The 24,160-nt window shown below is 40.1% G+C and overlaps 2 protein-coding genes across 4 annotated transcripts in view; one reads left to right on the forward strand and one right to left on the reverse strand.

Moving 5' to 3' along the window:
- Nucleotides 1-19,062, reverse strand: part of FTO (FTO alpha-ketoglutarate dependent dioxygenase) — a gene marked incomplete at its 3' end in the record, with an annotated part of 419,239 nt that extends 400,177 nt beyond the window's left edge. Inside the window, exon 1 of the mRNA XM_080702521.1 lies at nucleotides 18,897-19,062. Within this exon, the coding sequence (XP_080558647.1) occupies nucleotides 18,897-19,007 (111 nt within the window). The 5' untranslated portion in view covers nucleotides 19,008-19,062. The remainder of the gene's footprint in view (nucleotides 1-18,896) is intronic.
- A 3,264-nt stretch (nucleotides 19,063-22,326) lies between these two features.
- The window catches only part of RPGRIP1L (RPGRIP1 like), a gene marked incomplete at both ends in the record, with an annotated part of 106,011 nt that continues 104,177 nt past the window's right edge, over nucleotides 22,327-24,160 (forward strand). For all 3 annotated transcript variants that reach the window (XM_080702511.1, XM_080702512.1, XM_080702513.1), the window contains one exon: nucleotides 22,327-22,411. In XM_080702511.1, coding sequence (XP_080558637.1) covers nucleotides 22,327-22,411 — 85 coding nt within the window. The remainder of the gene's footprint in view (nucleotides 22,412-24,160) is intronic.

The following is a 24,160-nucleotide window of genomic DNA, read 5'->3' on the forward strand; positions in this document are numbered from 1 at the left end:
CACCTGTAATCCCATTATAGGGAGGCGGAGACAGGAGGATCACAGGCTGGAGGTCAGCCTGATTCAAACTTAAAAATAAAAAGGACTGGGGTGCAGCTGAGAAGTAGAACCTTCCTAGGTTCAATTACACCTCAACCCCTAAAAAACACTCGTTTGTGTCACGTGTGGTAGCACAAGCCTATATGGACTTGGGAGGCTGAGGCAAGAAGATTCAGCAACTTAGCAAGACTACCTCAGTAAACAGTAAAGAGGGTCTGGTGGTGCACACTTGTAATCCCAATACTGGGGGAGCTGAGAAAAGAGGACAGCAGGTTCACTCCAGCCTCAGCCACTTAGCAAGGCCTTTCAAAACTTGAGAGCCTATTTCAAAATAAAAAATAAAATAGGGCTGAGAGTGTAGCTCAGAGGTAGAATGCCCCTGGGTCCCATCCCTTGTGCCACTCACAAGAAAAAAGACCCTACCTAAAAAATGAGAAATAAAAGAACTGGGGTGTGGCTCAGTAGTAGAGCAACTCTGGGTTTTGTTTTGTTTTGGTTTTTGTGGTACTGGGGATAGAACCCAGGGGCCTTCTACCTCTGGGCTATACTCCCAGACCTATTTTATATTTTATTTGGAAACAGGGTCTCACTAGGTTGCTGAGAGCCTCACTAAGTAGCTGAAGCTGGCTTCGGACCTGCATGATCCTCCTGTTTCAGCCTCCCAAGCGTGGGGATTACAAATGTGTGCCACCACACCCAGCCAACTCTGGGTTTTGAACCATAGTATCAAATTAGAAAAAAAAAAAAATCTATTTTGTAACGATCACCAAAAATGTACACAGGAGGCTGGCACAATCTTCCCTTGCAGCACCAGGTTCCAGAGAGGAGGAGGACTCAGAACGGAGCTCAGAGCCACAGAGGAGATACGCCAGCCTCACGCCCGAGGACGTGGCAGCAGCACCTTACTGCCGGCGGCAGCGGTGAATTCACCGAATGGCTCCAGACCAAAGCACTCAACAGCCCACCAGGCTCCAGAGAGGAGCGGCGGACAACGAGCCGAGATGAGCCGCTGCGGATCAGCCGGGAGAAATTCGGCAGATTTCTCAGCACAGGGAGCATCTAAAGCTCCCAGTGGCTGAGCTCAGCACACCCTGCAGGGACTCAGAGCAGAGCTCAAAACCAAAGAAGAAATACACCAGCCTCACGGCCAAGGGCGTGGCAGTGGCACCATATTGCCACCGGCGACAGCAGCAGCAAATTCACAGAGTCCACTATACCGCCATCTGCGCACTCAACAACAGTGAGTCAAACTGTGGCCCCTAGAGGAGAAATCCCAGTACTGCACTCCCAGAGACTTGACCCAGTGGGGGAGTGGCAGTGGCAGAGATATCACACCATAGGAGAACGCCCAACCTGGCACCCCCCATGGTCTAAAGCAGCCTCGATTGACTCCCTGGGTCTGAGACTCTGCGATACAACCCAGTAAAGGAGTAGTGGGGACCGAGATACCACAGACTCGAGATGCAGACCACCTTAAGTGAAGTCGTAGTGACCCAAGGGAAGAACCCAGAGAAGGCACAAACTTCCGAAATCATGGGAAAGAGAAATAACAATGGAGCAATGAATGCCCACAACCCCACAACATCAGAAGCTGATAACACAGAAATTCAGAGATTTCTAGAAGATCAAATCAGGAAAATAACTGTAGAAATAATAGAGGTGTTTCGAAAAGAATTCAGAGAGAGCCAAAAAGAGATAAAGGATGCAATTAATGAAGTAAAGGCCTCAATTCAAAGTACAAACAACCGATTAGAGCACATGGAAAATAGAATCTCGCTCTTAGAAGATGAGCATTCAAAAAATGAATGCATAGTTTCTAATTTAGAAAAAAAATCCGACAGCAGGAATCTGACATTGAAGAAATATGAGCCCATTGTAAGAGAGCTAACCTAAGAATAATTGGAATAGAGGAAGGAAAAGAAGGTGAAACCAAAGGGATCAACAATCTCTTCAAGGAAGTAATAGCAGAAAATTTTCCAAACATAGAGCAAGAGGTCGATACACAGGTCCAGGAAACTTATAGAACTCCCTTTAGACAGGATCGGAGAAGAGGATCCCCATGCCACATAATTGTCAAAATGACCAATGTGGAAGCCAAGCAGAGAATCTTAAAGGCAACAAAAACAAAGGGCCAAGTGACATTCAGAGGCAAACCAATTAGAATCACTCCAGACTTCCCAAACCAAGTCATGAGAGCCAGAAGGGCTTGGAGTAACATATTCCAAACTCTGAAAGAAGACAACTTCCAGCCAAAAATTTCCTACCCAGCAAAACTTTCTATCAAAATAGATGGGGAAATAAGAAACTTCCACGACAAACAGAAACTGAAGGAATTTGTCTTCAAAACCAGCGCTAGGGAAAATACTCAAAGAGATTAACTACAAAGAAGAAATAGGTAACACACACCAGAACCAGAGGAACAAGATATTCCATCCAACAGACAACTAAGATTGGTTATCTGTGGAGATTCGTTATTTATTTTAGTCTTTTACCTATTTCTAAATTGTATTGTTTACTTTTATTGTTGCTAATTTTTAGGATTTCTATTTGGAATATTAATATACCTTCAGATATAGCATTTGGAAATATTTTTATCCCATTCTATCAGTAACTTTTAACTCTGTTTACATTGTCTTTGGATATACCATATTTTTTTTATTTTTTAGGGAGTTTGTTTACCCTTCTGTTGCCTGTGCCATTGAAATCATATCCAAGAAATCACTGCCAATTTCAATGTTGTGAGGTTTAATGACCCAGATTTTCTTCTAAAAGTTTATAGTCTTAGGATTTATATTTAGGTATTTTATCTATTTTGAATTAATATTTGTATATGGTGTTAGGTAAGGGTCCAATTTTATTCTTTTTCATGTAATTATTATTTTTCAAAAATATTTAGTTAAAAGATAATTATTTCCTCCACCAAATGTTCGTGGAAACCTTGTCAAAAATAACTTGACAATATATGGAAGAATTTATCTCTAGGCTTTTATTTAACTCCAATGGTTTATATATCTGCCTTTAGAACAGTACTACACTGTTTCAATTATTGTAGCTTTATATGGTTTGAAATCAGAAAATATACATCTTCTAGTTTTGTTCTTCTTCGAGATCATTTTGGGTATCTAGAGTCCATATTCCATATTAGAATAGATTTTTTCTGAAAAATAAATAAATAAATGTATTATACTTTCACCTAAAAAAAATTCTCTGGTAAAAAAGAAAGCAAAAAGAAATATTGAAATGTTATCTTTAAGTCATCAAAAGCTTGGTATCAGACAAATGAAACTGTTATGTGAGATTATCATTGTTAATTTTGGATAAATTGCTATAATACTAGGTATCAACCACTATGCCAAGCATGAGAAGGAGGGATGGGGAGGGAATGGGGTGAGGATCAGGTAGGGGCTAACTGGGTGATGTGTGCATATATGTCTGCAAAAGTATTTTTTTATTCCATTATGATGTATGAATACAGTGCACCAATAAAAAAAATAATCCAATAAAAAATGTACGCAGGAATAAATCTGAAAGATAATAAAATAGTGCCTAACGGAATAAAATTACAAAGCTCTATGATGATCATAAAATAAAACTAAAATAAATGCAAAGACAGGTAACAACATTAAATGATAAAAAATATTTACCATAAATATTTCAGTTCTTTCCAAACTAAAGAATAAATGTAACGTAATAACTAAGTATCAAAGAAATAATGGAGGACATAGGAGACCTTGAGAAAGTTTTTTTTTTTTTAGGTTTATCTGGAAGAAAATGTTCAGTTGCCATCTCAATACAATGAAAGAGCCAAAGAACTTCTATAAAGAGATCTGGTGACATTGCACTGCCATATATTAAAAGGTACCTTAAAACTATGGTAATTAAAACAATATGTCAAGAATAAGATTACCAGGCATAGTGGAGTAGGCTATAATCCCAGCATCTTGGGAGGCTGAGACAGAAGAGAGGCGAGCTTGGGCAAATTAATGAGATCCTGTCTCAAAATAAAAAATATATAAAATGAGCTATTAACATAAATAAAAATGCAACTCAGTGGTGGAACACTTGCCTACTACTCATGAGCCCCTGGGTTCCAGCTTCAGTGCCACCAAAAAAATTAATTGATTAATTAATTAAAAGCAATACATACACAAAACAATGTAAAATGAAAAACAGATCTGAGCATCTAGTCATTAAAATCAATACACAATGCTGGGAGTGGTGGTGCACACTTGTAATCCCAGCATTCGGGAGGCTGAGACCGAAGGATCGCGGTTCGGTGACAGTCTCAGCTACTTAGTGAGGCCCTCTGCAACTCAATGAGAACCAGTTTCAAAATAAAGAATAAAATATAGGGCAGGAGGTGTAACTCGGAGGTCGAATGCCCCTGGGTTCCACCCCCAGACCCGCAAAAAAAAAAGAAAAAAAATCAATACACAAAAGATAAGCCAGGCATGGTGGCACACACCTCTAATCCTAGTACTTAGAAGGTTGAGACCAAAGGATCACAGGTTTAAGACCAGCCAAAGAAACTTAGCAAGACCTTCTTGAAAATACAAATAAAAAAATATATAAAGGGCTGGGGGTAGGATGCCCCTGGGTTTGGTCTTATTCCCCCCCAAAAAAGAAGATAAATAATGCAGAAGAGATAACTCTTTAACCACTTGGGAGGAAAAAGATATCTATTCCATACCATATATCAATTAAATTCCAAATATATTTTAAGAATTACATGAAATAAATTAAAACATAAAATAAGAATGACAGCTGTGTGACCTTTAATTTCTTAGTGAGGTAGGAAAAGTATTCCTATACTTAAGCAGTGGAAAACTTTTGAATAACAAAAAAGTAAAAGGCAGGAATAAACAAACTAGGAAAATATTTCCATTACATGATCAAAAAATGGTAATAGCTCTAATCTATGAAATGTTTGTACAAATCAGTAAGAAAAGACAAACACATGTTAGCAAAATAAACAAAGGCTCTACATGAATAAATACATCCAAAAGAGCTAGAGTTGGCCAGTAAACATGAGAAGAGAATTCACCCAAATATAATCATTAAGAAAATACAAATTAGTTCTATGATGAACCCCTCCTTTTCTTCTTCCAAATTGGCAAGTGTATTTGTTCCATGATAATTCTCAGTTTTGGAAGGGTGCACCACAAAAGCGAGCTCATGTATTATTGCTTTTTAGATGAGAAACTGGCATCACTTCTGTAGGTGGAAACGTTACAATGAGAACCAAAAGGCTTTACCAACATTAGCCCATCCATTTGCCTTCTTTTTATGTATGCTATGGAAAATTCCAGAGATTTATGTGCAAGACTGTTCACTAAGGTATCAATAGTAGAAATGAAAATCCATATAATGAAATATTATGTGAATATAATGATGGGAAAAAATAATATACTGGATAGTAGTAAGTGAAAAAACCAAGATACAAAATATAAACAATATAATTCCAATTTTTGTTTAAAGTATATCTTTTGTGTGTGTGGTACTAAGGATGGAACCCAGGGGCTTTTCTACCTCTGGACTATACTCCCAGGCCTATTTTATATTTTTTTATTTGGAAACAGGGTCTCACTGAGTTGCTGAGAGCCCCACTAAGTAGCTGAGGCTGCCTTCAAACCTGTGGGATCCTCCTGTCTCAGCCTCCCAAGCGCGGGGATTACAAGCATGCGCCACCACGCCTGGCTGAAGTGTATCTTGTATATAAGGCCAAAATGCATCTTAAGTAAAATGAGGATCATACTCTAGATACTATGCATATAATAAGCATGATAACAATTCTAAGCAACACAATAATATAAAGTAACAGTGGTTATTTCTATAACAGTGGTTATCTTTATGGGATTATAAGAAACTCTTTTTTTTCCCCCTTCTTGGCACTTTCTGTAGTTTTTAGTTTTTCAAAAATATATTATTTTGTAATCATAAAGTATGTAAGAAATGCTTCAAGTTCTTATACCATGATAGTAATAGCCAACATTTAAATAAGCCCATCACTATTCTAATGCTTTACATCAGTTAATCTTCACAACTATTATCCCCATTTTACAGAGGAAAATTGAGGTTCCAGGAGATTAGGTGACTTGCCCAAGATCACTCAGCTAGCAAGTAACAGAGCTAGGGGAGCCTGGCCCCAAAACCATGCTCTTCGCCAACAGGCTGTCTTTCCTGAGCAACTACACTCTAAAGCAGTAAGACTGGTGCTTATAAATGCTAGAACATAAACAATAAAATAAACACTAGCCAGTTTAAAGTAGTCTCTCTGGGAAACTCCATACACATCCAAAGATCTGGTCACTGATCACAACATTTTTAGAAAGCCTTCCTTTGACTGTCCCCAGGGGCAGTACGCCCGTCTTCCAGGAGGAAGGAGTCATTCCTAGCAAGGCTTCAGGTGTGATTAAGTGGCAGAAGCCTGCTTTTGGTAATACAGCAACAAAAACCCATAGGACTGATTTTTACTAGGGAGCCTTTGACTGTGTCTGTTCCCAAAAACTACAGTGACAACAGATCTCAGCATCTGCTATACTGCATTACTGAATTATTTATTTATATGCCTATTGTCCAACCAAACTAACGTCTTCAATGGCAAAGATCTGCTTTATTCATCCTTGAGTCTCTAGCCCCTAACACCAGTCCTGGCAAACAAAGAGTACTAATTATGTACTTCTGAATGAACTCTGCAGAAGGCTACACGATTGCTTTGAGCAACAGCAACATATTAAAATAAATAAAAACACTGCCAAGAGGTTATCTGAGTCTTTAAACAAATAAGCATATAAAGTATGTGGAGAGTATAATGAAAAAATGGAAATTTTATAGAGCAGTTTGCAAAATTCTAAATATTAAGGAAGACAGAAATCAGTTTTTAACAGGTCTTCTTAGCGTGGCTAGCTGCAATCATTTTTCACAAAATACAAGCGGGGAATGAATGTGCCTCATTGTCTAAAAAGCAATCTACTGAACCAAGGATGCAGAAATAACCATAAACTTTCTCAGACAACGATGCAAAAACACATCTGCTACACAGAAGACACCCGGATGCATCCTGCCTATGGGTTCAATCGACAAAGCACAACCTGGTGCCTGGAATATAAATCAAAGCACCTACATCCCTGGTATTTATTGACATTTGCTACCTGCAAATTTCTAATGTGTGCAAGATGGGCCTATTTTTATTTACAGCGCAAACCACAGACTGAATGTAAAACAAGATGCTTAATAAATCCAGAGGAACATAAAACACCAGCATAACTCAGACAGCAAGACAGACACTCGCTCCTTAATTAAGTGGGTGATGTTCTGCTTAAAACAAAAAGACAACCCTGGGCTAGAGCTAAGATGAAGCGCTCAGCGTGGCGAGGGGAGCGCCAGCCATATCCAGGGCAAAGGCTTTAAATCATGAAAAATAAACCATCTAATAGTCTGCATTCAATAGTAAGTAGACAGTCAGGACACAGACTGATTTGGATTAACACGTTTTCAGTTATAACAAGTAATTTTACAGAGGATTAGTATCTTGATGGTCTGATCAATATGAGGCACCACTGCTATTACAGATGAAGAGAAAATTGCCCCTCTGGTAATAAAGTGTGCGTGTCTTCGTTCTCCTTCATTTGCTGAGTCCATTACTGTAATGGTTCCAGCATTAACAGCTGGGACAATTTAAGCAGCAGGGGTCTGATGAATTTAAAAGCTGGGAACACTGGCCACTCATCCTTTCCTCCCTCCAGTCTGCATATGCACTCCTCCTGCCTGGCTGTGGTTCCAATACAAGGATCATGTTTTATGAGAACAATGACTACTATTTGCCAATTATTGCTATTTCCTCATTAATAGTGTTACCAGCCAATAATGTGACTAAAACAAAAATTGCTCACAGCATATTGGCTGCTGGTTCAGAAAAAAAAAAAGGAAAAAATTGCACACTATTTACCTAAATAACAAGATTGACATGACAACAGGCTAGAGCCCACATAAACTGTAATTTCTGCATTTGTTTGCCTGGTGTTGGTCTCATATTCTCAAGCAAAAAAAAAAAAAATGAAATGGCAGAACCCTCATGCTGACAGAAAAAAACATTCATCAGTAGAATTTTCCATCTTTTTTCAAAACACGGCAAACTGGAAAACAGTGAGATAATGGACTGCCGTACATAGAAATAGAAAATCCATATTAATGCAGCCTTGAGACTTTAATCATGCCCAATTCAGCAGAGTGAGTTAAGGTTGCAACATCAGCCTGTTTTATATTATTATTGGAGAAATGCAGGCCCTTGAGACTTAGCCTTGAATGATCCAGTTGCTAAATGAAGATGCCAAAGGGCAGACTCAGGGCTAACCCAGAAATCAGAGCTCTGCGTTTTCTGATCACAAACAGTTATGAAAACACTCAAGTACTGGAAACAAATCTCCTCCTCAGACCAAATACAACATAATTTGGTACTTCGAACAAGGGTTTCTACCTGATTTTTACCAGCCTCTTAACTGTCTCTTATTCATACAGTAGTTCAGGAACAAAAGGAAATCACTTTGCAGGCAGATCATTTCCAAAACTACAGAGCTAATAAATAATCAGTATAGCCACAGGACAGATGCTAGCAGCATCAACAAAAACACAAGCCTTATAGTCAAATCTGGAGAATTAGAAATTAGGATGGTGATTACAAGAGCCGGGAATGGCGTCGCACATTTGTAATCCCAGTAACTTGAGAGGCTGAGAGGGGAGGATCGAAGGTCCATGGCCAGCCTCGATACTTTAGCCTTGCTACTTTAGCGAGGCCCTCTGCTACTTAGTGAGACCTTGTTTCAAAATAAAAAATAAAAAGGCCGGGCATGGTGGTGCATGCTTGTAATCCCCTTGCTTGGGAGGCAGAGACAGGAGGATCCCGCTGGTTCAGAGCTAGCCTCGCTGGCTTAAGAGACCCTGTTTCCAAATAAAAAAAAATAGGTCTGGGAGTGTACCCCGGAGGTAGAAGGGCTTCCAGGAACCCGTACCACCACTAATAATAATAATAATTATTATTATTATTATTATTATTATTATTATTATAAATAAAAATAAAAAAAGAACTGGAGATATAATTCAAGGGTAAAATGCCCCTGGGTTAAATCCCCAGTACCGCATTAAAAAAAAGAAAGAAAAAAAGAATGGTGATTACTAGGGGTTGATAAGAGAGAGAAATGGGAAATTGCTAATCAACCAGCATAAACTTTCAATTATGCAAGGTTAAGTGCTAGAGACATGTACAACAGTGTATCTACTGTTGACAATACTATATTGTACACTTAAAAGTATGCTAAGAGGGTAGCTCTCATATTAAGTGTTCTGATCACAGTCAAGTAAGACATAAAACCGCAAGCCTAGAGCATCTACTCAAGGTTTCCCTTTCAAATGCGCGCTAAGCTCACAAACATTATGCCAAGGACAAATGTCTGGAAACACGTTCCCATCAATTCAAATCTTAATCTCCAGAGTAGGTCCTGACCCAACTTGGTAGGCCCAGGATTTCTCCTAGCCTACACTGTGAAATCAACCAGGGGGACAATTTTGTTAAATAACAGAAAGCCAGTCCGTGACAGAAGATGAAATGAATGAGATAAGCAGAAATCTAAATTCGCTGTCTCTGAACTGTAGCTTTTCTTTCAGGTTCCAAAAGTACCATCTTAACAAAAAAGCTTTTTTCTTCTAGAAATTAAAATGTCACTCTTCAAATATAACTTTATTGAGAAATGTACCAACAAAAACACAAAAAGCATTAAACCTAGAGGGTAAACTAGTATTTTAAACTTGAAAGAAAACACTAAAAATAATTGTTGACCATGGCCAAAGACTCTGTTGAATGAAGTCTTATTTCTCAAAATTAATGCTTTACCTATGATATGTTAATTTAAAATCCATAAAGTACCTAATCATTTTCCATTATTTCTTTCAAGTTCTGGTTCTATCTCCCACTACTAGAAAGTCTAGTAATCAATAACAAGTAATTCACTTGAGAATTCATTCCTTCATTTGGTAAATATCTATAGAACATCTTCTACATGGCTGGCAAAATGTTAAGTGCTAAAAATGACAAAACTTTTCAAAAAACAATCCCTGATTTTTTTGGAGCATAAAATCTAAATGCCAAAACCTGTGTTGCTAAACTCAGGCACAATAAATCTAATCGGTAGCCAGGGAGCCAGTACAATCCTTAATAAGGGTCACATGCGTATCATATATCAGACGCTGCAGGCTCCCAACCACTCAATCTTTCTTTGACAGTTACTTATTAATGTCTTATACGTGGAAGACTCTGCCAGGTACACTAGAGATAAAGAGATGAATTAGACACAAACGCTTTCTTTACAAGAAGTTAATGATTGTTCAAAGTGTCTTAAGAGATTTTTTGAATGGTAAATTTAGTTTTTAAAACCAACACTAGGATGGTGAAGAAACAAGACTTGGAAATAACAGAAAGTAAAAAGAACTCGCTGTTACTTAAATACTTTAGCTTGTTGATTTTCAAGGGAGGTATTTAAAGTGCTTTGGAAACTATGATCAGATAAACTAACCCTTCTTCCCCTTAGAGACTGACAATAAAACCTACAAAACCCTAACTAAGGGCTGGCCTGCACTAGAGAAGAGATTAAGCAAAAGATAAGGGAGGTCTGCAAGGAAGAAATGTGAAATCTTTTATTGGTGCGTTAGAGTCTCACATCACAATGTAAATCATGTTGACAGTGGCACACGTACCCAGCACCTGGTGCCTCCCAGCGGCCTCCGCATCTCCCCCCTGCCCCATACAGAGTACAGAGACTGACACTGGTATTTTCAAATATATACATAAAGCTGAGGGTAGGCTGGGCGTGGTGGCGCACGCTTGTAATCCCCACACTTGGGAGGCCGAGACAGGAGGATCGCACGGGTTCGAAGCCAGCCTCAGCTACTTAGTGAGGCTCTCAGCAACTTAGTGAGACCCTGTTTCCAAGTAAGATATAAAAATAGGTCTATAGAGCCCAGAGGTAGAAAGCCTCTGGGTTCTACCCCCAGTACCACAAACACACAAAAAAAGAAAAAGCTGGTGGTAGTAATTCCTTCAATAAACCTCACTCCTCCGCCTCCTCTTCCCTTACACCACCTGCTTGACTCCACTGACGTTTCTCCTCCATTACCTGGAGTCCCTCTGCTTCCCCATTACTCCCTAGCTTGCGCATATTAGCGAAAACATATGGCCCTTCACTTTCTGTGACTGGCTAATCTCACTCAACATGATATTCTCCAGGTCCTTCCATTTTCTTGCAAATAACATAATTTCGATCTTCTTTATTGCTGAGTAGAATTCCACTGTGTGTATATCCCATAATTTTGTAATCCAGTCATTTGCTAATGGACACCTAGGTTGGTTTCATACTTGGTTACTGCGAATTATGCTGCTATGAACATGGGTATGCATATATTACTGGAGCTCTCTGGTTTCAACCCCTTTGGAAGGACACTCAGGAGTTCTGTAGCCAGATCATATGGTGGATCCATTCCCAGTTTTCTGAAGAATATCCACACTGATCTCATAGTGGCTGAACTAATTTGCAATCCCTCCCTCCAACAGTATAAAGGAGTTCCATTTCCCCACATCCTTCCCAACAAATGATTAAATCTTTCAGTTGAGATGTTAAACTTTAAGTGCCCTGGTCATTAGCCATGGGACTATAAAATATATACATTTGGTCTTCACTCCTGTTGCCAGTCATGCAGCACCTAAATCTTGGACTCTCAGAAGTGGTAAGAGAATCTTTTATATGGCAATGAGGTAACTGTGCCTGACAGTTCCTCAGTAGTGTTGGGGATTAAAAATCATATCCCAGCTTGGAGCACATGCCTGTAATCTTGGTGCTTGGAAGATGGAGACAGGAGGAACACAGGTTTGAGGGCAGCCTCAGCAACTTAATGAGACCCTCAGCAACTTATCAAGACCCTGTTTCCAAATAAAAAATTAAAATGGGCCTAGGGGTTGTAGTTTAGAGGTAGAATGCCCCAGTTAAATCCACACTCCCAAAAAGTGAAGAAAAAGGAGGAAGAGAAAGAGGAGGAGGAGGAGGAGAAAAAAACAACCAGAATATCCTGCAACAGGTGGATCAGAGACTCTAGGCCAGCCTCTACAAATTAGCAAGAATCTCAGCAACAGAGCAAGACCATGTTTCAAAACAAAAAATAAAAAGGACTGAGGTCGTAAGTCAGAGGTAGAATGCCCCTGAATTCAACCCCCAGTACCAAAAAATATATATATATCTGATCAGTATCATAATTATAGATCAGTATAGCTGTTGAGCTAGAGTGTTTGCCTGGCATGTACAAGGACCTGGTTTAATCCCAAGCACCAAAAAAGAAAAATTAATAATAATATCCCAAAGTAGGTATTATGGCCTACTGAGTACTTTGCACTAAAGAGAATGCTGGCAGGTTTCAGAAGCAGCCTTCTGACCTTCTCGTGTCCTCCAGTGTCTTGCCTCAATCACCCCTCCAAAGTGAGTCAGAACCCAGACTCAAGACACCCAAATCACAGTAACGTGAACCCCTCTCCCAAAAGCAAACCACAAAGCCTGAAACTGTACTCTAAGTTGCCCCTGCAGTCTGGTTCAGAAGTGGCCACGAATAAATTCTCTAACCCACCCTGTCTGAGAGTAGATCTTAAGACCTTCATTTCAAAAGGGCCCTGCCCCACACCTGGGGAGGAATGCAACAGATAAGCCAAGAGGACTGGATCACATAGGCCCTGCTGGGCTTCTCCGCTTGTCTACCACATCGCTGCTTTGTCCAATCACATTTCTGTATGGCTGTCCATTTTTCATCTAACCTAGGCATAAAAACTGATAGCTCTCCCTGGGTCTGGGTCTTCATTCTACAGAACCCTGCGTCAAGTAAAACTGTGATTAAATAAATGTGTTAAGCTTTTCTCTTGTCAGCCCATCTTTTAGTATTGGATTATGGGATGTGATCATTAAGGTGGGCGAGGAGAAGTATCAGATGACCACTGCAGCCTCCACAGTAGCTTCAGGACAGTGGTTGCTCACTGGAAAAACCCAGGAAGGATTAGAGGGTTGGGACTGTGAGCCCCGCCACCCAACCTCAAGGGAAGAAAGAGGAGCTACAGGTTGACTAGATCACCGATGGCCAGTGATATAACCAAGCAAACACATGTAATGAAGTTTCCAGAATTCCAAAGGACTGAGTTTAGAGAGTTTCTTAAAGCTGAAACCATCCTGGAGGGTGGGGCACCCATCAAAGACATGGAAGCTCTGCACCCTTTCCCCACATCTCCTCCTGTGTCCCTTCCATCTGGCTTAGCTGTTCACGTGTGTGTGTGTGTGTGTGTATTTTTTTAATAGATAGTGGTAGTGGTACTAGGGATACCTAACAGCATTCTAGCTCTTTGCTACAGCGTGTGTGTGTGTGTGTGTGTGTGTGTGTGTGTGTGTGTGTGTGATACTGGGGATTGAATCCAGAAGCAGTCTACCTCTGAGATACACCCACAGCTCTATTTTATTTTTATTTTTAAACAGTCTCTCTAGGTTGCTGAGAGTCTTACGACTTATTGAGGCTGTCCTGGAACCTGTCATCTTCCTGTCTCAGCCTCCCTAATACTGGGATGACAGGCGTCCACCACGCCCAGCTTTGTATTCTTTCTTTTCTTTTCTTTTTCTTTTTTGTATTGGGGGTGGAACCCAGGGGCATTCTACCTCTGAGCTACACCCTCCAGCCCTATTTTTATTCTTTATTTTGAAACAGGGTCTCAATGAATTGCAAAGGGCCTCACTAAGTAGCTGAGGCTGTCTGCGAACGGCGATCCTCCTGTTTCAGCCTCCCAAATGCTGAGATTACGAGCCTGCTCCACAACATGTGGTTTTATTCTGTATCTTAAAACAGGGTTTCACTACGTTGCCGAGGCTGGCCTTGAATCTGTGATCCTCCTGTCTCAGCCTTCCAAGTACTTGGATTTTAAGTGTGCACCACCATACCCAGCAAGAAATCTAGATTTTTTTTTTTTTTTTTGGTGGTGGTACTGGGGTTCCTGGAAGCCCTTCTACCTCCTATTTTTTATTTTGGAAACAGGGTCTCTTAAGCCAGCATGGCTGGCTTCGAATCTGCGCTATCCTCCTGTCTCCGCCTCCCAAGCATGGGGATTACAAGTGTGCGCCACCACGCCCGGCTAGAAATCTAGATTTTTATGTGAAATCTCTCCACATTTGTTTGTTTATTTATTTATTTATTTATTTATTTATTTATTTATTTATTTATTTATTTATTGTGGTTCTGGTTATTGAACCCAAGGCATTCTACCTCTAAGGTACATCCCAGCCCTATTTTTTATTCTTTATTTTGAAATAAGGTCTCGCTAAGTTGCAGAGGGCCTCACTAAGTATCTGACGTTGGCCTTGAACCTGAGATCCTCCAGTCTCAGCCTCCCAATTACCGGCATTACAAGTGCCTGCACCACGCCCAGCTGAAATCCTTCAACTTTTAAATATTAAAAAATAATAAAACACGGTTCATTTAGGCCAAATAGATATATCCAGGAAGAATATGCAGCTTAAATTTGCTATCACTAATGCTCCATCATTCCTAAAAAATATACATGCTTTGTGCATAATCTCAATGCAATCATAAGAAAACATCAGGCAAGCCAGGTACGGTAGCACCTGTAATCACAGTACTTGGAAGGCTGAGATGAGGATCAAGGTTCAAGATTAGCCTTGATAATTTAGACTCTCTGCAACCTAGCAAGACTGTATTTCAAAATAAAAAATAAAAAGGGTTAGGAGTCTAACTCCTAAGTTAATGCCCCTAGGTTTAATGCCCACTACCCAAAAAAAAAAAAAAAATAGTTAAACTAACAAAATTGCAGATGTTTGCAAAACTTGCAGTTAGAAAATAACTTATATATAAAAAATATAAAAAACAACATAAACAACCCAACAACAAAATAAAGGGGCAAAGACTTTGAATACATACTTGCTCGTTGAACACATGAAAAGATACTCAACACCATTAGCCACCAGAGTAATGCAAATCAAAGCCAAATGTACTCAGTAGTATGGCTACAACCAAAAAAAAAAAAAAAAAAAAAAAAAAAAAAAAACAAGAAAATACCAAGGCTGACAAGGATATGAAGAAATTGTAATTCTCAGCTGGGTATGACAGCCAATTCCTGTAATCCTATTACTTAGGAGGCTGAGACAGGAGAATCACAGATTTGAAGCCAGCCTCAACAATTTAGCAAGTCCCTTGACAGCTTAGCTAAACCTTGTTTCCAAATAAAAAATAAAATAGGTTGGGAGTATTGTTCAGAGGCAAAAATGCCTCTGCATTTAATCCTCAGCACTGGGGAAAAAAAAAAGAAAAAACTTTTAATTCTCAATATTAGTAGTCAGAGCAGCCCACTGGAAAACAATTTGGCAGTTTCTTAAAACATTAAGCAGATTTATCATGTGAGAAGCAATCCTGCTCCTAGGAGAGTAAAAATACACATCCATACATAAATTAGGACACAATTGTTAATAGTATTTTTTGTAATATCTAAAAAGTTGAAGCAATTCCAATGTCCATCAACTGATGGACAGATAAAATGTGATATATCCAGGTATTTGAATACTATCTACTTAATTATAAAAAGGAACAAAGTATTCAAACATACAACAATATGGATGAACCACTAACAAATTGTGCTGGGTAAAAAAAAGAGCTAACACAACAGACCACATCTTGTGTGATTTCATTTATACAAAAATGTCCAGAAAAGGTAGATGTAGAGAACCAAGAGATTAGTGGCTACTTAAGCATGTGAATCAAAATAGGAAATTACTACAAGTGAATACATTACCCACTATAAATTAAATCAGAAAGACTTAATACATATCATTTGTATAGCAGTATTTTTCCTAATAGCCCAAACAAGCAATGCAAATATCCAGCAAGAAGTGAATCAATAAGCAGTATGTGATAAGAGTCACGTGGTGAACTCTTATTCAGCAAAGGGTGCAAACTATTAAGAGACACAATAACAAGGCTAAATCTCAAAAATCATGCCAAATTAAAAAAAGACGGACCCAGGAGAACATACTTCATGCTTTTATTTATTTGAAATTCGAGAAAATATAGACTCATATCATGACAAATACACATCGGTGGTTGCATAAAGGCCAAAGTGGAAGGAAAGACTGACTGCAAATGGAAAAAGAAATTTTAGAAGGGACAGGAATGTTCTCCATGCCGAATGTGGTGGTTTTGCAGGTATGTCCATCTGTCAAAACTCATCAGTCGGTATAGTATAAATGGTCTGCAAATTACATGTAAATTATACCTCAATAAAAGTTGATTTTAAAAGAGACAGTCATTCATGAGTAATTGGACATTTTCTATTTAAGATTTGAAATTGCCTAAACTTTCTTCTGATATTTCATAATTGAACCAATTTTAAATAAAGATCAAAGAAAAGTTTTAAAGCAACAAGAAAACCAACTTGCTCTACCAATTTAACATGTCTCTAAGGAGAAAAGTGGGAAAAAGCTTTGAGGTTGGAATTAGAAGGGCTGGTTGAGAGCCCTAGCGACCAAGCTTGTCTTAAAAGCCATAACTTCTCCAAGCCTCAGTTTCCACATCTGTAAAATATCTATGACAGTAGGAACTACATCACAGGCAATGGTTATAGCTTCAATGAAGCAATAAGACCTCTTTTGTTTTTGAGGTACTGAGAATTGAACAGGGGCATTCTACCTCTGAGCTCCACCTCCAGTCCCATTTTATTTTTTATTTTGAAACAGTGTCTCACTAAACTGGGGAGGGCCTTGTTAAATTGCTGAGGTTTGTAAAATAATTTGTGATTCTCCTGAATATTTGTTCTGGAGAAAGGATTCTTGCTTAGCCAAAATTATAATCCCAGGGCGTGATGCTCAATAAATCTTCACAGAATATATGAAATGCTTTAAAACTCAACCTGAGCCATGAGTGGTGGTACAGGCTTGTAATCTCAGTATTTGTTAGGCTGAGACAGGAGGATCTGGTTCGTGGACAGCCTTAGCTACTTAATGAGGCCCTTTGCAACTCAGTGAGACCCTGTTTCAAAATAAGAATAAAAATTGGGCTGGGGTGTAGCTCGGAGGTAGGATGTCCCTGGGTTCCATCTCCAGTACCGCAAAAAATAAATAAATAAATAAATAAATAAATTTCAACCTGAAAGTTGAGAGGCCCATAATGTATAATATCAATAGGTTCATTGTTTCTTTGTACGATATAGACTAATATAGAAGGGTCTCTCCCCTTTAGTATATCATCCACATCAGATGCAGATTCATGTTGGGCACTTCAGGTCCCTTGTGAGATGTTGTTATAATTCAGGTCCTTACAAGTCAGGCTTAATATTTTAAATCTTTAGATACATTGCCCTAACTAGTAATATTAAAACCTAGGAGATCAAGAACTGTATCTTTTATTTGCCACTAATTCTCACTGCCAATACTTGCCTAACCTAGAATAGGAACCGAATAACATGTGCAAAGGCCCTGTGATGGAATGAGCTACAGGCAAGAGGGTAAAGAAGACCAAAGTGGCTGATAGGTAGAGATGATTTTTAAACAGGCGGTTGGCAAAGTAAAGAAAGAGGAAAAGGACATAATGAGATTCAAATTTGGGGGGAAAAAATCACTCCCTACAGTGTGAAGAAGAAACTGGGTGTTGGAGGAAGAGACAAGACACGGAGGCACTAAGTGAGGGCACAGAGAGAATGTAGTCTATGAAGACGCTGTTGCCATCTATTAATGTTGGTTTGGTCCAAGGTAGTAGAGATGAAAACAGTAGACATATCCCTGATACAGTCAAATAAGTCAACAAGACCCAACTTTGGGAATGGGAAAAGGAAAACAATTCTTCTCTGCCTCGGTCCTTCATCTGTGAAACAGGACTGCTGGTACTCCATCTGTGTATCTATCTTGCAATCTGCTGTGATAATAAATAATACAAATATGATGCCCGACACAATAAGTGCCAAAAGTAAGTAAATAAACAAATCACTATTGCTATTATTACTGTCATCCAATGGAATGGCAACTTCCGGAACCTGAACAACAAAGGCAGAGATTAAGAATGTTGTTAAAAGCCGGGTGTAGAGGCCAACGCTTGTAATCCCAGCATTCGGGAGGCTGAGACAGGAGGATCCGGGTTCGCGGACAGCCTCAGCTCCTTAGTGAGGCCCTTTGCAACTCAGTGAGACCCTGTTTCAAAATAAAGAATATAAAATAGGGCTGGGGGTGTAGTTCGGTGGTAGAATGCCCCTGGGTTCCATTCCCACTACCGCAAAAAAAAAAAAAAAAAGAATGTTTTAAAAGTCACACCCACAGTCTGGAAACACAGGCTATACCAACTGCCCACTGAAACGACTGTTCCAAATAAACGCATCTGATCACACAGATTTTCCATCTAAGCAGCTCTGGCTCCTCATAGACCGTTATGGAGTAAGGAAGCAGAGCCAGTATGATCAGTCATCTCAGAGCCCAGTAAACTGAGGCACAGGGTGGATACCCGTTTAATCAAGGAATAGGTGCAGAAACAGGATAGGAAAATGGGTGCTTTGATTTTCATTTCTGAGCTGGTCCAACAGGGCTGAGCCTGCATCCAGAGCGGCACGAATTCACACCCCGCGCGCGCGCGCGCGCGCACCCGTGAAATCCCGGTGTCTCCAGGTCCCTGCACACCAGGCCCTGTCATCCCTCCGCCGGCCGCCGCGCCTCCGCTCGCCATCAAAGTCAGGCGTCACCGCTCCCTAACCCCGGCTGCCAGCACACGGAGAAGCCCAGGCCCCGGCGAGCCCGACGTACCTTAGCTTCGCGCTCGCGTTCCTCGGCAGTCTGGGCGCGCTTCATGCTGCCAGTAGAGCCCCTCCGCCACCGCGAGCCGCGCCGTTCCGCTCGGGACCCCGCCCCCCTCATGTAGTCCTCTCTGCGTCTCGCGCCCGCCCGGCACCAGGCTCCCTGCAGCCGTGGGAACTACAACTCCCGGCACGCTTCGCGCGCGCGCGCTCGAGCCAGAGTCCGGCCGGGTGCGACGACCGCAGTGCAAGAGCGGTCCGGGAGCCGACCTGAAGCCTGGCGAGAACTACAATTCCCAGCGGGTAGCGGGGCCGCCGCGCTGCTCCCGTGCTCCTCTGGGCCACCCCGCACGCCGTCGGCGCTATAGCAACCGTAGCTAGTGGCCGGCGATCGGTGGTGAGTACTGGGGAGGACCGGGTGGATGCTAGCTGGTGGGCCCCCTGCGAGTCCCGCCCGGGCGCTGCGGCCTGCACGAGGCCCTGGAGATCCTACGTGAAGAGAGCCGGCTCGAGACGCCTCCACTTACTCAGGCCCGCAGCGCAGCCCGCCAGGGATCCCCACGCCCAGCACCGATTTGAAATTCATACCCCGACCATAACTCCTGCCGAAAGAGGGTGGCCGTCCCTATCCAGATCCTTTAAGTCGAAGGTCACAAACACAGTTTACTCATTTGCCCTGGAATCTGAATTGCTGGCTAGACCCTAAGCCTTGTTGGTATTTCCATTACCTCTCAATGCCATAAAGGCAAGGACTTTGTTTACCATTTTAGTCTTGGGCCCAGTATTCATTTATTCACTCAGTATTAATGTTGGGACAGACCATGGGGCCGACACTATTACCTACAAAACTGTGAACAAGACCAATGCCCGTCTTATGCTTTGTTAGTTGGAGACGATGGACTAGTAAACAAATGAGATAATTACTGATAGTTATTGCTGTAAAAGAACTAAATCATGAAAAAATTAGGAGGAAAACTACTCTAACATTTAATGGTCAGGGAGAGCCTAGCTAAGTTGAGCTCCAAAGAATGAGGATCCAGCTAATGCAAATTATTAGAACAAGAAAAGGGTATGGTGGAATCGTGGAAAGTAGAGATCAGTGTAAATGGTGTGTAGTTAGCAGGCGGGACTGCATAAGATAGTGTTGGTGAGGCATTGCAGCATGATGCAGGGTTGTTCAAAGTCTGCTCTATTAACATTTTGGGCCAAATAATTCACTATGCTGTACGACGTTTAGCCTCGTTCCTGATATCTATCCATTAGATGCCATAACGCCTCCTCTTCCCAATTATGACAACCAGAAATATCATTAGATAACTACTTCCTAGATGGGTAACCTTGGGCAGGTTGCCTAATTTATGTCTTGGCTTCCTCTTCTTTTTATTGATTTTTTTTTTCTTTTGTGGTATAAAGGATTCATCCCAAGGGTGTTTTCTCTCAGGAGCTACACCCCCAGCAGTATTTTATTTTTATTTTAAAACAGGGCCTCCCTTTGTTGCTAAGGCTATCCTCCAACTTTTGATCCTCCTGTCTCAGCCTCCCAAGTACAAATATTACAGACAAGAACCACCACACCCAGCTGGCTTCCTCTTTTATGTAGTAGTATTTGAGTAATGATCTGACAAGGATATTGTGAGAAAATTAATTTATACTAGTGAGTTAATTAAGTAGAACAGTACCTGTTCTAAGCATAGTAATCATTCAATAAATATTAACACCATATTCATTTTCACTGGTGGTCTGTGATTAAGCCTCTTGATCATTTGAGTCCAAAAGTTGGCCTTTCTGTAGTAGTTTTCCCAAAAGATGTAGTTAGAGCTAGGCATGGTGACACACTCTTGTAATCCCAGTATTTGGGAGGCTGAGGCAGGAGGATCACAGGTTCCCCGCCAGCCTCCGCAACTTAGTAAGGCCCTCTGCAACTTAGTGAGACTCTGTTTCAAGATAAAGAATAAAAAACAGAGCTGGAAATGTAGCTCGGAAATAGAATGTCCCTGGATTCAATACCTTGTACCACAAAAAAAAGTAGTTTATCTCCCTGCCATTTGTCTGTTAGCTGTTTCTGTCACAGAATACTGCCGTGGCTCTCCAACCTGTTATTAGTTATATCAAAGTTCTGAACCCTATCCCTAAATTATCTTTCATATAAATATATATATACAAATTTTTATAAACCATTTCTAGGTTTTGAGACCCCGAAAGGCTCATGGTCTCCATTCAGACAGCTACTTAATGAATGCTTACTCTCTGAATATGTCCATTTCTTTGCAGCCTCCACAAATAAAAAGGTAAACGAGACAAATGAGCATCCTGATTTCTTGGTCTTAACATTTTAAAACTTGAAAACCTTGCCTGATCTTTACTAGCAGTTTGCATTTGACTTCCTAGGTAAATTGAAATGAAAATAGAAGGCCCTTTTTTTGCATACTACACGTCATATGGAGCATTCACAACCCACATAAAGATGAAAGTAATTGTGGTGTTTCTTTGTAAAGAAAAAAAACAGGAAAAATACTAAAAGGAGCTGAAGAGCCTATGTGTTGAGGTAACTATTTCCTGGGAACTAGACCTTATTGCAACAACAGCAGGACACAAACAAATATAAAGCCAATTGGTGAATCTATGAAACCTCTTTTGTAGAACTTGAAACCACCTAGTACTGTTGACATCCCCAGCACATGAACTAATGCTTTCAATTTGCCATCTCACTGTTTTTTTCTATTTTTCTTTTTCTTGCGGGTCTGGGGCTGGAACCCAGAGGCATTCGACCTCTGAGCTACACCCCCTGCCCTATTTTTTATTCTTTATTTTGAAACAGGGTCTCACTAAATTGCAGAGAGCCTTGCTAAGTAGCTGAAACTGTCTGCGAACCATGATCCTCCGGTCTCAGCCTCCTGAATGCTGGGATTACAAGCGGGAGCCACCTCGCCTGGCCACCATCTCAATTTTGGAATAACTGATCTCAGTATTATTTACTCCATTTTTTTAAGTGAAGGAATTGAAACTCAGAAGTTTTGTGGTTTGACCAGCTGTTAAGTGAAAGAACAACCATTTGAACCAAGTTCCTGACCTGAGTTTTTTCCGCGATACTGGCTTTCTTTGTGGTTAGAAGGATAGGAAGGAAGTATTTCTTAAATTTGAAGGATTTCTTTTTGCTTCATATAGAGGAATAAGAAAAGAAAAGGAAGAATAATAATCTTACCTCATTTCCTAAGCAAAATGTAGGAAATACACTGTTGAAAGAAACACTGCCTCCATGACTGAACGTAGTATTACTTTTAGAGTGGAAGCTTTCATCTTCTTCAAGCACCACATGTGGGCAATAAGATGTCCATTAAAGCTCTGGTCCCTTACTCTTTTATTTGGTTCATTCCATAGTATAGTTAATGTAATAAATTGGAAAGAGTTTATTTGAATTTTCTTTTCTCCACAGATAGGCCATGTCTGGTCCAACCGATGAGACTGCAGGAGACCTGCCTGTGAAAGATATAGGTCTAAATCTCTTTGGAGTGGGAGGGTTACAAGGTATGGCCAGCTGTTATTTATTATAGTTATGAACTTTGATCAGTGATATCTTTACTTTTAATTTAAAGTATTTCTGATATTCATACAAACCAAACCATTTTAGTAACTATATAGCTCTTGATTGGACTAAGCAAGATGGAGAGTTTGGAACACATATGGTATTTTACTGCATGCATCAATTATCAACAGCTCATAGCAAATGCAAGATCCCCCTCTGTTCTGATAAGGAATTGTTATAAATCATCTTTTTAAAATTCCACACATCAGTAGAAACTACATGGCCTCCAAACTGAATTGCCTGGTTTAAATCACATTCACCATTAAAACATTTCTGCATGTTTAAATTTTATATGGGAGGAAATGCCATATTTTAAATTTTTTGCCTTTCAAGTAGAGTATCTCAAAATGGCTTGTTTATGCAAGTGATAGTGACTTTTTTTTATCAAATTAATACACATTAAAGGCTTTCTTTATCCTTCTATCACTTAGTGGTTGCTCTAGAGAACTAAAGAGCACTTTCAAATTGAGAAAGAAAAGTGGTGCTTTAAAGAACAATTTAGAGTATAGAGCTTTGTTTATGTTGTGTACAAACAGTGTCAGCCATACTCTCATGGCACCACTTTTGCTATTGAAAATGCTAGGGATTTAAAATACATTCTACTATGGAATCCTCGCACACCTTTAATCAGAACAGTTAAGTACTTTGAGACAGTACTTAAAGGTGCCTGAGAGAATAGTTAAAGTATTATTTACTATATATATTGTTAGAAGTATGTATAAGCTTTGCTTTAGGTTTTTCAGGGAGTGTCAGGTATTCAAATAAAAATACACTGTAAGAGCGCTAAGTTATTTATTGGATTTTTACACACTTTATGTTAAGTTCTTGTCCCTCCTAACCATAGGACTTTACTTTCTGTCAGTTTGTTCTTTGTTTTTATTGAACAATTGGTGAAAATTGATGTGCTTCACAGTGATAAGGAAAGTAGCAAAGTGTATAAACATTCTCTCGATAAAATTGCATTTAGAGAAATGACTTATGAAGCTTTCAATGATAATTTTTTAAATTGGGGTTTTTTTTGGGGGTGGTCTTATAAGTTTTAGTTCTTTTTTTTTTTTTTTTTTTTTTTTTTTTTTTGGTGGTACTGGAGTTCCTGGAAACCGTTCTACCTCCAGGCTCCACTCCCAGACTTATTTTTATATTTGTATTTGGAAACAGGGTCTCTTAAGCCATCAAGGCTGGATTCGAACCTGTGCGATCCTCCTGTCTCCGCCTCCCAAGTGTGGGGATTACAAGCGTGCGCCACCACGCCCGGCATTTTAGTTCATTTTTATAACCCATCACTGATAGCTCAGAAAAGTGACATAATCATATTGTGTTTACCAAATTTTTCTAACCCTTCCCTTTGTAAAAATAAATTAATTCATGTACTCTGCCTTTTCCCCCTTCCCCTTGGCTTCACTCGAGACGCTAAGCAAGTGCTCTACCACTGAGTCACAGCCCAGCCCAGAGACCCTTGACATTTCCAACCTTTAGGTACTTTGGGGAAGCAGGGGTTCTAGAGATTGAATCCAGGGGCATTCGATCTCCAAGGTGCACCTCCAGTCCTTTTTATTTATTTTTTAGCCCTTTTTTGTGTTTGTTTTGATGCAGGATCTCACTAGGTTGCTGGGGAGAGTCTTGCTACATCGCTGAGGCAGTCCTTGAACCTGTGATCTTCCTATCTCAGCCTCCCAAGTACTAGGATTACA

The sequence above is a fragment of the Muscardinus avellanarius genome, assembly GCF_963383645.1.
Source record: "Muscardinus avellanarius genome assembly, chromosome: 10".
Lineage (NCBI taxonomy): Eukaryota > Metazoa > Chordata > Mammalia > Rodentia > Gliridae > Muscardinus > Muscardinus avellanarius.